General features: G+C 37.3%; 1 protein-coding gene across 1 annotated transcript in view; it reads right to left on the bottom strand.

Annotated features, from left to right (window-relative positions):
• Positions 1-273: 273 nt before the first annotated feature.
• The window catches only part of LOC111417862 (aryl hydrocarbon receptor spineless), an 89,893-nt gene continuing 77,195 nt past the window's right edge, over positions 274-12,971 (bottom strand). Inside the window, exons 3-8 of the mRNA XM_023050255.2 lie at positions 3,634-3,734; positions 3,294-3,383; positions 2,841-3,238; positions 2,680-2,786; positions 2,487-2,628; positions 274-2,430 (exon numbers count right to left, since the gene is read on the bottom strand). Of these exons, the coding sequence (XP_022906023.1) occupies positions 1,089-2,430; positions 2,487-2,628; positions 2,680-2,786; positions 2,841-3,238; positions 3,294-3,383; positions 3,634-3,734 (2,180 nt within the window). The 3' untranslated portion in view covers positions 274-1,088. The remainder of the gene's footprint in view (positions 2,431-2,486; positions 2,629-2,679; positions 2,787-2,840; positions 3,239-3,293; positions 3,384-3,633; positions 3,735-12,971) is intronic.

Genomic DNA, 12,971 nt, shown 5'->3' with positions numbered 1-12,971 from the left:
ATACTGGAAAATAGGCAAATGCAAGATCATATATGGCATTCTCAACCTGAGTGCAGTGTTCATAGTATACCAAAGAAAACCATTTGGAAAATCATGAAAGGGACAGGAATACCTCACAAGTTGATCAAAGTTACAACAGCGTTCTAAAATACAATAACAGGAATAGTCAGAATAAGAATTTAACATTGTACATGTGTATGGCGCGAGCCTGGATGTGGGCCGAACATATGGTGAGAATGGAGAAAGGAAGGATTTAATATAATACATAAAAGATTCTAAATTCATAATGTTTTTATTTTATCTCTTATATTTATACATCCTTGTGATACACGTTACATATTTATATTTCTGGTAGCCGATTTTTCTGCTTAATTTGCCGATTTTTTATACATGCTCATGACGCGTAATTTTTTTTCTTCTGGTGCGGCTTTGTAAAAGAAAAAAATACGGAAAAATACCTCCACGGAATTCGACGGTTCAAAATATGGTAATATTTCGTCTCTTAATAAATTAACGCAATGTACAACATATACATAATATAAAGGGAAATGACTAGCACGTGTTATTATATAATTATTATATAATTTTATAATAATTTGTATATAATGATTTCAGATTAAAAAGGGAACATTTTCTAATTAATACGCACACAAAAAAAAATAATTAAATTAAAAAATCGATATTGAAAAAGATTTTTGAGACGCGGAAATTTTATTTTTTTTTTGTTTAATTTACTAATATTGTTTTAATTTTAATTTTCTTTTAATTAATGTACAAAATTAACCTACAATCGACGTTCTTTCGAAGACAGATTTTTTCTCACAACTGAAAGTTTACAGGAAGAATTTATTTATTTTTTTTTTTAATTTTAAAAAAGTATCATCACTTTTACTTCAATTAAAACCTAATAATATCTAAAAGTGAACGTACTCCTTTTATTTATTACATATTTAATTTTAATCTTCACGTTTTTTTTCCATTAATTCACTCTGGACAAATAAATTATGTGCACTTTACCAATTTTCGAAAGTATTATTTATAACTATGTACAAAGCGGGTCTTTAACGAGCCACTTTTTACCCCGATCATCAGAGTACCATAACCACCCGCGAATTATGATGATTATGGTGATTCGGATGGTGTTGATGCGGACTATCCGGATCACTTCCTTGCGGAACTGGCTCATTTTTAGTTGCATCCCCGTTCCATTTGCAAATATCTGGATTACTAATTTCTGTTAGTGACTTTAAAGCTTCGCAATTTGTTTCTTGTTGTTGTTGTTGAGTGTAATCAATACTTGGGGATCGATTATTTGGGGAAGAGTGTTGTTGTTGAATATGATTGTTTGATCCCCACATCAAGACGGTTTGTCTTGGTACTTCTTGAACCGTGGCTGTGGCGTTTACATTAATCGGAGAATAATGTTGGGTTGTTATAACCGAATCGTTGCTTTGAAGCATTGGGGAATCTTTTACATCTTCCATTTTTGGGGTTAAAAGTCCGCTGTTTGCTGGGGAAGTTGAATGGGTTGACATTCCATCGATTGATGATGGATGTTTTATTTTTCCGCAGGATGTTGATTTTAAATCGATTTGGGCGCTCATCACTTGTACTGGTTGGATGATTCCTGAAGATGGGCTTACGGAGTACGGCCAAGATACGTCTAGGCATTTCGTGGTGGTGTTAGCCACTACGTAACCTCTTGTGCTATCAACGTACGTTGGATATTTACTTGTGTTGCCATCAACAACTTGTTGGCATGAGTATATTTTATCTTCAACCGGCATAATCGCGGTTCTATACGTTGAGTGGTGACTAGCACTCGTTGATGTTGGATCGTATGTTGGAACTGAGCCTCGTGGCATCTCCAAGAAACCATTTCCTACGTAAGGAGTTGTCGCTGAAGTGTGATACTCTGGATAATACGTACTTAAAGGTCTGTATTGGAATAAATTTTCGGTTGTTGTTAAATATCGGTTATCCAACGTTGGGGATGGATATAAACTGTGTTGGAAGTTGGTGTGACTCATATAACTCAAACTATGATCCGGTGTCGCCGTCGGATAAGGAGTTGTGTACATGTTGTAAGCTGTACAACCATCCGTGGCGATATAATCGACCGTAGCTGGCATTGGGCTGACTACCGCACCGGAAACGGTCGCGTTTGACGGTGGAGTTACTTGTCCGCTCGAAGAACCATGCGATAATTTGCGTTTCGTTCGACATGTTGATAGAAAATCTCGTAATTGGGTTTTATAGCGACGATTAACTCGGGCTGGGGTTGTAGGTAAATTGTGTTGAACCGTCGATGAGGTGGTCGACAGCAACTGGTCGGTATCCGAAAAATAACTGTTTGGAAGACCAGCGTCTAAATAACTGACTTTAAAATCCATAGTGCGTTTACCAAGAAGATCTCTACCTTCTTCCTCCCTAAAAAATAAAAAACTGTTTTACCCAAACCAATTAAAGCACCTCTTTAAGCATACATTAAAGGTCTGTGCGTACTAATTACAAAATCGGGTTTTGAATTTTTATAAACCAATCTTGAGCTGGTTTGCAACCATTGCCATTGGCCTTCTTTCGTTTGGTATCGATAAGCTATCATTCCAGATGCACCAGTCTTCAATACTAAAAAGTAAATTCACAATAAACCGTTAAAATTAATTAATTAAATCTTACATTCTTGATGGGCACTAGCAACATAAGCAAGATCATCGTAATGCACCAAATCGTAGCCCCCCATGTTGGCTAATTCCGAATCTGAGTATCCAAGAAGCATTTTTCCTCTAAAATAAAAAAAATCGCAATCTTAACAATTAAATTGATTCATTAAAAATTACCTTTGATCCATTGAGACTAAAGTAAGATCTAATTTGTGCTTGCTTTTGAACATCACTTCTTTCTGAGGAATTTCTAACAACGATGGTGGCCCGAAAGGAGTGCATATTGCGAAAAGAGCCAAAGGAGGTTCTTCGGACTTCCTATTTTGGCCGTGAAGTACTTTAACCCGTCCCCTTATATCTAATCTCAAAAACCCTGAAGTATTATCCAGCAAACATCGAAATCGAACGGTAAAACTCCTCTCCAAAAGATGACAATTATCTGGGAGTAAAACATCCTGAAGACCAATATTTGCAGATTCTGGTGGAAGAAACGAGTTCCACATCAGCTGCCGTTGGAGTTCTTCTCGATCCTCGGAATGGACGAGTTCGTATACTGATTGGTGGACAATATCGGACTGAAAATCAAAGAAACTAATTTATACAAAACTTTTTAAATACAAAATAACCCACCTGATGAAACCCTAAATAACCCTCAATACTATGAGTGGCGAAGAAAACTTCTCCTTCGCAAGTTAGGATCATCAGGAACCCGTTTAGAGCCTTAAAAAACAAATAATTAAAATTACAAAGATATACTTAATTAATATAGGTTTATCATCATTCGTTATTCGCGTACAGTGAATTAGATGCGCGAGTCAACGTCGTTTAACGACCGTTAATGGCTTGCTAATCACATGTTAATGGCATTCATAAGCTCAGCACTTGCTCGCACGATAGCTGCACACGTGCTCGTTGGGGATATTTGTCACTTTGTAAAGGCGAATTTACATCACAAGAGGAGAGAACTCACCTGAAGGAACATTTCACCGTCCAACGGCGTGTGGTCGAAGGCAGTTAAGTCCCTTGGTCTGTGCAGGGATCCATTTTCATCTTTTTCTTTGTGCATAACGACTACAAAAAATTAAAAAAAATAATTAATTAAAGATCCAAAAAAGTTATGATCATAAATCCCCATTAAGAAAAAGAAGGGGAACGAAATAAATCGATATCTCTTCGATTCTCGTATAAAACTCACCGAGGGGTGAGCTTAAAGCTCTATTAGTCTATTATATCAATAACACCTGCCCCGAACGATGGAATCACAAGGCCATTAGGTGAGTTATTCAATGGACGATTTAAGTTTGACGTGTTGCAAGATCATCGTGACTCGGCGACAATTCCTATTACATTTTGTGAATCTTGTAGCACCCCAAATTTGATCAAGCCGCGTGTCTGCGGGGTGCTATCTAACCCTTTTGCGGGTCCTTTAATGTGTTAATAACAAGCTTAGGGGATTTTCGGGAAACTAATATTGGTGTGGTTAATATTATTTACTAGTGAACAATTATTTTCATTCGATTAGAAATATAGTACAACCTTGATATAACGAAGTAATACGGGGAAGGGAGTGTCCGAAATAAGAAAAAAATTTTATTTGTAGCTGAGCTAAAATGTTCCAGATACAATATCAATAATAATAACGTCCAGTTGGAGCTGTTAGGCGAATTCTATCAATTTGTCTAAGTTGAATTTCTGAAGCTCTGTTCCAGATTTTTGAGACTTCAACTTTTTGAAAATGTTGACAGTTTTGGTGGTTTGATTTTCGTTTCTTTCAAAGGTGCTAGTGGGATTGGGGTTGGTGCAGTGGATGGGACGCTTTTTTGGGGTTTTTGGCCGTTTTGAGTGTGCCAGATTTCTTGTTATTAGCAACTATCGTAATATCACAACTTCTCAAAGTTCTCTACATCAGCGCTTCATCAAAACTAAAAAGGCACTTGAGTGCCAATCATAAAGAACTGACTTCCAAGAGGATAGAATTTTTTGAAAGAATGCATGCTGAATTAAAGGGCTGTCAAAAACAGATATTTCAGTTCTCACACATAAATATTGCAGCACTGCGAACTTCTTACAAAGTTGCTCTTCAAATTGCTAAGGCTAAAAAGGAAGTAAGGATGTTTGCTTCGAAATGCTGGGAGAGCAGACCGCAAAGAAAGTGGCACAAGTACCATTCTCAAATGATACCCTAGCTCGTCGAATTCACGACTTCGCCTATGGTATTGAAGATCAGTTAATTGAACAAATAAAAATATCAAAATATTTTGCTTTGTAACTTGACGAATCTATAGATCTTGCTGGTGAGGCGATTCTTTTGGTGTATGTGAGATTTGAACAGAATGGTGACCTGCAGGAAGAGGTTTTCTTTTCGATTTCACTGCCAACAAAAACCAGAAATACTCAAAGCTGTAACAGATTACGTAGTCAATAATTGTGGATTGGAACTCAAATTTTGTGTAGGTGTATGTTCTGACGGGGCTGCTGCAATGATGGGACGACATTCTGGAGTAGTTACACAGATTAAAAAGCTTGTAACTGAATGAATTCAGCGGGAAAATCTGGCAACAAAAAAAATGTCCCCAGAATTTAACCATGTGCTTGTCGACGTCGTGAAGATTGCTAATTTGATTATGGCAAATGCTTTGAAATCGCGTTTATTTGCTGCATTATGCGATGCAATGGGAGCTGATCATAAGGAGCTCTTGTTACATGCTGAGGTTGGTTGCCCAAAGGTAAAGTCGTTTCAAGGCTATTCAACCTTCGGAACGAACTATCGGAATTCAAAAAATAAAATTCGGCTTAATTTTTCCTTAATGTAAATTGGGTGGCCAAGTTCACTTATTTGGCTGACATCTTTGCCATTTTTAATGATCTTAATACATCGATGCAAGGGAGGATGGTTTCCTGTTTTACCATTGCAGATAAAATCGATGGACAGAAACGAAAACTTAAAGAATGGAAAGATCGTTTATCAAGAAAGTGTTATGGCATGTTTGACAACGTAGAGACATTCATCCATGATGCAGGAGAGATGTTACGTGTCTAAAAAAAGTTATTAGTGAACATTTGTCGAAATTGGAAGAACATTTCCAAGAAGATCCACGGAAAAAAAATGGATGAGTACGAAATCCTTTCATTGCAAGAAACGGCGATTTACCAGTTGTCATAGGAAATAAATTGTTGGAGATCGTAGCTGACGAAGGCTTAAAACTTGCATACTTGCATCTTTTTGGTTACAAGTTAAAACAGAATATCCTGAGCTCTCAGACATTGCCATGAAGAAACTACTTCCTTTTCACACGACTTACCTCCGTGAGGTCGGATTTTCAATAATGAGTGTAATTAAAACAAAATATAGAAATAGTATGATCTATTTCGTGTGGCGCTGTCATCAATTCAACCACGAATAGAAAAATTGATCAAAAATAAGCAAGTAAATTAGGTTCGTTTTATATAAATGTTACCAATAGTCACTAGTCCTACTTACATTAAAAGTTCACTGCAACTGAATATGATACCGGTCCGCAACACATTGGGACAAAAAAATGCCGCTACATTAGATAATTTAGGAAGTACTGCTCTACATTATATGCAAGAATATATGCTGATTACCAGAACATTTCAACGCTGCCAAACCAAAACGTCATAAATGGCATACCGTTGAACATGATTTTTAAATCTGCATCCAACAGTTAAAGCGACATAACCGCTAGGTTGATACCACCTTGATACAAATTTGCCCAGTTATCAAGAATATATGACTCAATCAAGCTGAAGTCGCTTGTGGTCGAGGCGCTAAATTGATACCACCTTGATGTAAACCTGCACAGTTTTCAAGAATATATGACTTAATCAAGCCGAGGTCACTTGCGGCCGAAGCGCTAGGTTGATACCACCTTGATACAAATTTTCACAGTTATCAAGAATATATGTATAACTTATTCAAGTCGAGGTCGCTTGCTGCCGAGGCGCTAGGTTCATACGACCTTGATACAAATTTGCACAGTTTTCAAGAATATATGATTTAATCAAGCCGAGGTTGGTTGCGGCCGAGGCGCTAGGTTGATACCATTTTGATAAAAATTTGCACAGTTATCAAGAATATATGTACATATAACTTAATCAAGCCGAGGTCGTTTGCGGCCGAGGCGCTAGATTGATACCACCTTGATACGATCCTACACAGTTTTGAAGAATATATAAAATTATTAATAATAATAGGGAATAGAGAATAGGGAATAGAATTAGAATAATAATAATCTCGGCGGATAGAAACTGACTCCCGACCTGGTTTGACGAAGCTGTGGTTTAAATATAATTTTATTATATAGATATTCCGGAATTCCAGAGACCACAATTCTGTGGACTAGAACCAAACTATAAAACTCCCTCCTGTTGCACATACTCAACCAACCAGTTTCTTTAAGTTTATAAGAAATTCTTTCAAATTTTCGAATTCCATAGATAAATCTAAGACAACTGTTTTGTACTCTCTGTATACTTCGTGAAGTGACCGCATCAATAGCGCCATGATATATAGCACACATAAAGTTAAAATGTGAGAGCACAAATGCGTCACACAAACTTATTTTCACTTTTATGGGCAGGTATGACCGATGCGGATAGAGAATTCGCAAATTGCTGTAAGATCTTTTAATATACATTGTAATATGTTGCTTAAATCTAAAATTATTGTCTAAAGTCAAACCAAGACACTTAGCCTCTGAAACTCTTTTAATTAACGTATCATTCAACTTAATAGCCTAGTCAGGAGCAGCAACACGCTTTTGACTACTAAAACACATCCACATAGATTTGTCAGGGTTTATTTTTATGTGATGGTAAGAAGCAAGAGTAAATATTTTCTCAAGATCTTTGTTTATATTATATTCAACAACACCACTATTCGCATCCACATAAGAAGCGTACAGTTGTGCATCATCTGTATAAGAGTTAATCGTACAAAACTGAATAAATTTGGTGAACTGCGAAGTATATAAAGAAAATAAGATAGGACCCAACACAGAACCTTGTGGAACACCGCTTGTTATTGCCAAATCATTAGAAACAGAATCGTTAATCCTCACCCGCTGTGTGCGATTACTAAGATAATCACGTAAAATAGATACTGTGTCTTCACTAAATCCCAAATAGCGAAATAATTTGCAAATAAGAGTATGGAAAACTACGGCGGTATTCATTTCTCTGTCAAGAGCAGTCGGCAAATCATCTGTTAAATTCAGCATTGATGTAGTGCAGCTATACCCACATCTAAAGCCCGATTGCTGCGATGGGAGTAAACCCTTCAATTCCACATACTCTGTAAACTGTATCTTCATAATTTTTTAAAAAATTTTGGAAAGGACAATTAATAGGCCGCAAGTCGCCATATTCCTGTGGGTCACCCTTCTTGGGCAGCGAAACAACCACAGCACGCTTCCATTCCATGGGAAATACATGTTCAGTTAAACAACAGTTTAGTATATGAGTTAAATATGGCAAAATAGTCGGACAAGACATTTTGATCATGTCAATGGAGACACCATCCGCTCCAACTGCTGATGAGGCAATAGAATTAATCATCGCCAACATCAAAGAGACCTCCACTGGTTTAAAAGAAAAGTCATTTTTAGAACTAGAACTATCATAAAGATCTAACACTATCCACAAAATATTCATTAATCTTATCAGGAAACTTTAAATTTGACGGCAAGGTAGCATCTTTATGTAATTTAATATTCAATGACTACAATCTGCTCCACATCTGCCCTCCATGACCAGGGACAGCAATAGAACCAAAAAATGCTCTTTTCTCATTTTTTACAGTTGTATATGACTTAATCAAGCCGAGGTCACTTGCGGCCGAGGCGCTATCATAAAGATCTAAACCAGAGCCTTGAAAGTCTTTAACAATTTCTTTGGCACTATCCACAAAATATTCATTAATCTTGTCAGGAAACTTTAAATTTGACGACAAGGTAGCATCTTTATGTAATTTAATATTCAATTATTTTAATCTTCTCCACATCTGCCCTCCATGACCAGAGACAGCAATAGAACCAAAAAATGCTCTCTTCTCATTTTTTACAGTTGTATATGACTTAATCAAGCCGGGGTCACTTGCGGCCGAGGCGCTAGATTAATACCACCTTGATTCAAATTTGCACAGTTATCAAGAATATATTTATAACTTAATCAAGCTGAGGTCGCTTGCGGTCTCTCCTCTTTAATAAACTGTAATCGTTACAATATTGGTTTAAAGTACAAAGTACAAAGTGATAAAAGTTTTTCTTGTTTGATTAATTTCTAATTGAAAGATTCTTTGAGAATTGTTATAAACTCCATCATATTTTCTTACTTCAATTTTAACTTAATTAATTAGAACTTTTCGTTATTTTGGAGTAGCTATCCTCTTATAATGTCAATTATCTTAAAAGCACTTGGTGAATTACCGCTGGGAAAGATTTCCGAGTGCAAAAGACATTAGTAGAAATGGCGGTTTGTGGTATAGGAAAAGCAGCCCTAAGGTCCCCGCAGGACCAGGAAGGTTCGTTTCGGGCATTGTCAGGACACACTCTTAACCGTAATAAAGCCTGTCGTGTACTTTGTATTGTCCCGACCGGGGTCTCTTGTTCGATCTCGTAATGAGTAACACGCACGCAATTCGCTTGCTTTCTATCCTACTATTTACGAAAAGCTGATGAATTTTATTTCATTCAGAAAAAAGAAAGCTTTTTTTTATAGAATGTCGGAGGATTGTCGAGTAGGGTGGAATATGACGGAGGAAATTTAAGGATGAGAAGGAGGGAAAAAGTGGGTGGGTAATTTTCGTTATGAAACGAAACTGGTGTGGAGTTCGGGGGAAATCGTTGAGGCGAAAATCGTAAATCCACGCCGTTTTGTATATCGATTCGGGTCGGTGTCAGACCGCAGCTCGCAGGTCCGGTGCCGTTCTGCGGAGTATTGATCAAATAAGTACGGTGAGCTTTCGGGCTTGGAAGCTCCGCCGCCCGATTATTACCGTATTAGAACCGTTTCTGACTCATCCGTGACCTGCCTTGCAGCTACGATTTTCTAGTTAGTCACACCTTGACATATTCCAACACCCCTTTTTAATTATATTTAATACATTTTTGCACATCCTACATGGAATTCATTTTTTCGTTCAATGTTAAATTTGAAATTTACTTCCCGGTTAAGATGGCACCCGGTGATATCGCGAACATATCGTAGGCGTCAGAGCTTAATTAATTCCCAAGATAAGTCCGCCAGAAGCTTGTAAACTCGTTGGCGGAAAACGTCACTCAACCAGAGCTCTAAGTAGCAGTACGCCCACCTTGCGTATACTCGAGGAGCTCGTGAAATCATAACGTAGAAGCGCATTCTTTACACTTCCTCGGATTTTATCCTTATTATAAAATAGTTTTATGGTTCAAACAACTCCTCTTATCTTTTGTATAGATTATCTCGATGTTTTCCCATCATTATATATTTAAAATTAAGAGGGTTTATTTAGATAAGATTAAGTTTAAATTGTAATAAGGATTCCACGTTATACTGGGAAATTTATAGGGGGTGTATTCTTCATTGTTTTTTTTTTTTAATGAATAAGTCAATATTATTATCTACATTCTTAATTCATTGTTGACACCTTAACAAATTTACACTCTATTAATTAATTATATTATCGTACTCGACGTTATTAAATATGCAACCAATATCACAGTATTGGTATTGTAACACGCGATTTGCGATATTGGTTGCATACTTGCAATGATGACGTCGGGTACGATAATTAATTAACACACTGTACATCTTTGCAGTTGTTGAATCTGTGTGAGATAGGGTTTTCTGCTTTAAAATCCATTTATAATTAGATTGTTAGGTAACAAATTGTTTTACAAGGAAAACGTCGTCTTTGGTCTTTATAGAAAATCGTGTCGACGTGCCCATAAACAAACACTTGTTAGTGTCGGCGGCGGCGAGCGACTGCATGTCCGGACCAAATCAGGACGCAACACGTCTCTCGCAAAAGAGAAACGGGGTTATACCACAAACGCGGTAGTTTGCGTGATCCGGCGCCCTCCCGGTGCACGCTATTGCGTGGAGAGGTCGCCGTTTACGTTCGAAGGACCCCGAAGAGTCCTGACGCGTGGTCCTCGATCAGCTGATCCACCTTGACCTTGCTGATTGTTACAAAAAAATAAGCTGCAATTTTTTAAAGAATTTTCTTAAAGCTTTTAGGGTGAAAGGGATAGGGGGAATAGGAAGGGTCGATTGCGGTAAGGGTTTATTGTAGTCTTGCGTCTATTGGTTCGTCCTGAAATTCGTCCTACCCCTTGGGATCCGAGAGGGACGCCGGTGGCGTCTCCATGACGACAGACTGCCCCACCTCAGCGTCGCGACGCTCGGCGTCGTCGACGATACCTTGCAATGGCCGCCCTGTATTGGCAAATTAACCCCCTTCCATTCGAAAAGTTCTTATTCTCGTTTTTTGGGACCCGAATATTATTTCTTGGAGAAACTTACTTCATTGATGCAGTTTTAATCTATTTAAATCGGTACAAGTATTTAAAACTCATTAAATCAAAAATGAACATTTAATCTTTGATTTATTGATGTCTTTCTCTGAGAAGCATTAACTTGTCGCTTAGCTGTTGGTTTTATCGTTTCGATCGGTGGTCGGCCGTTATTTATAACCCAAAATTCGATTCGGCGATAGCCCCGCGGTCGCCGTGCATAATCTCGCGCATAAAAAATACGAAAAAGGGGGGAAATTTATATACTTTACCGAACCGGTATGCAAATGTTTCGGTCTTATCTGCACGGGCATATAGTATTAGGAGCGGTAAACGACGTCGCGGATCTATAATGTTCTTATTAGGGTGGCTTTTTTTCCACCCCGTCTACCATCATTTGCATAAACGCCGTCAAAATGGCCACCGACGCGGACCAAGTTATAACTCATTTTTTTCCGCGAAACGCGAAATTTATCGAATATTTCATTAGAGTCATTAGTTTAGATTTGTCGTTGTATTTGAGCGTCTTATTTCAATTGAATTGGTTACACGGAACACCGTTTCGTATGGTAATACGACTAAACGATATGTTTCGTGCTAGCGAGGCATTTACACCTCGCGGGGTGTTATTAAGGAATAATTTATCTTCGCTTTTCTGATTTCGGAACACGAGCTGTGCGAGAAATTAGGAATCCAAAGGATTAAGTATCTTCCAACATGTACTTTTTACTCCATCAAATGTATCATGTGAAATACTTCAATCATCATCTACTCATTCAAACGTATGACATTGTTTAGCAGCATCTTTTTGCTGAAAGATGCCATGAACCCAAAAATTCCTTACTTAACCTAAATAAAGTTAACGAATTTTTTTATTTTTACACTGCAACATTCCCAGTATTTGGCAGAATCATATTACGCCAACCTTTAATAACGGCAAAACTTTATTTTAATTAAACAGTCGAATCTCCTCAACTTGTACTTCTTAGCTGATGGTTGTATGTTGGTCATAAAGACAAATCCAGCAATCTAAATTTCACTTAAATCGATCACGATGAAGTTATCTATCATATTATCTCATCTAGTACCAATATCTCAGTATAAAGTTAGAGAGTTTCTCCATTATATTACATCACCTCTGGCCCTTGTACAAACAAGAAAATGAAATTCGCGGACTTCCAAATATTCTTAAATTGGTATTAATTGCTCCACAGACCATTTTCGGTCCTTACCTTCTCTCAAATTTTCTCTCTAAGTCCTTTTGTTCATATCCTCTCTTCTACAGTGTTTAAACCCAAGCATATTGCATTTTCCTATTATATACCTAGTTGTTAAGAATAGCTATTTTGCTGCAAAAAGCATTTTGAGAAATAAGAATTTTGCTACTCTTAAAAGTTGTTCATGAAACTGCGATGTGTAAATCTCTCATAATCATAATGCAATTATAGTGTTGATAGAGTTGATAACAGCACGTTGATGGGGAATGAGAAGACATTGGCAGAATAAGAGTAATTCTGGCACTGATAGTGCATATTAGCATCATTGTTCCTCATCACCATGTTACTTGAGAATTGAGAGTTCATTAGAATCTCGAAGCAACGTAAGTAAGAGTCGAATCTTCAAAATTTTAAAAATTTTTGCTCATCTGAGGTTGTTCCTCACAAAATCTCCATTTTAGACAACTTTTTCCTTACTGATTTTCTTCTTCTTTTTCATTTCAGTTCGCGGGGTGTTATAAAGGAATAATTTATCTTCGCTTTTCTGATTTCGGAACACGAGCTGTGCGAGAAATTAG

This window comes from Onthophagus taurus, chromosome 3 (assembly GCF_036711975.1).
Source record: "Onthophagus taurus isolate NC chromosome 3, IU_Otau_3.0, whole genome shotgun sequence".
NCBI classification, from domain to species: domain Eukaryota; kingdom Metazoa; phylum Arthropoda; class Insecta; order Coleoptera; family Scarabaeidae; genus Onthophagus; species Onthophagus taurus.
Note: the sequence above shows the minus strand (reverse complement) of the source record. Positions and strands in the feature narration are given on the sequence as shown.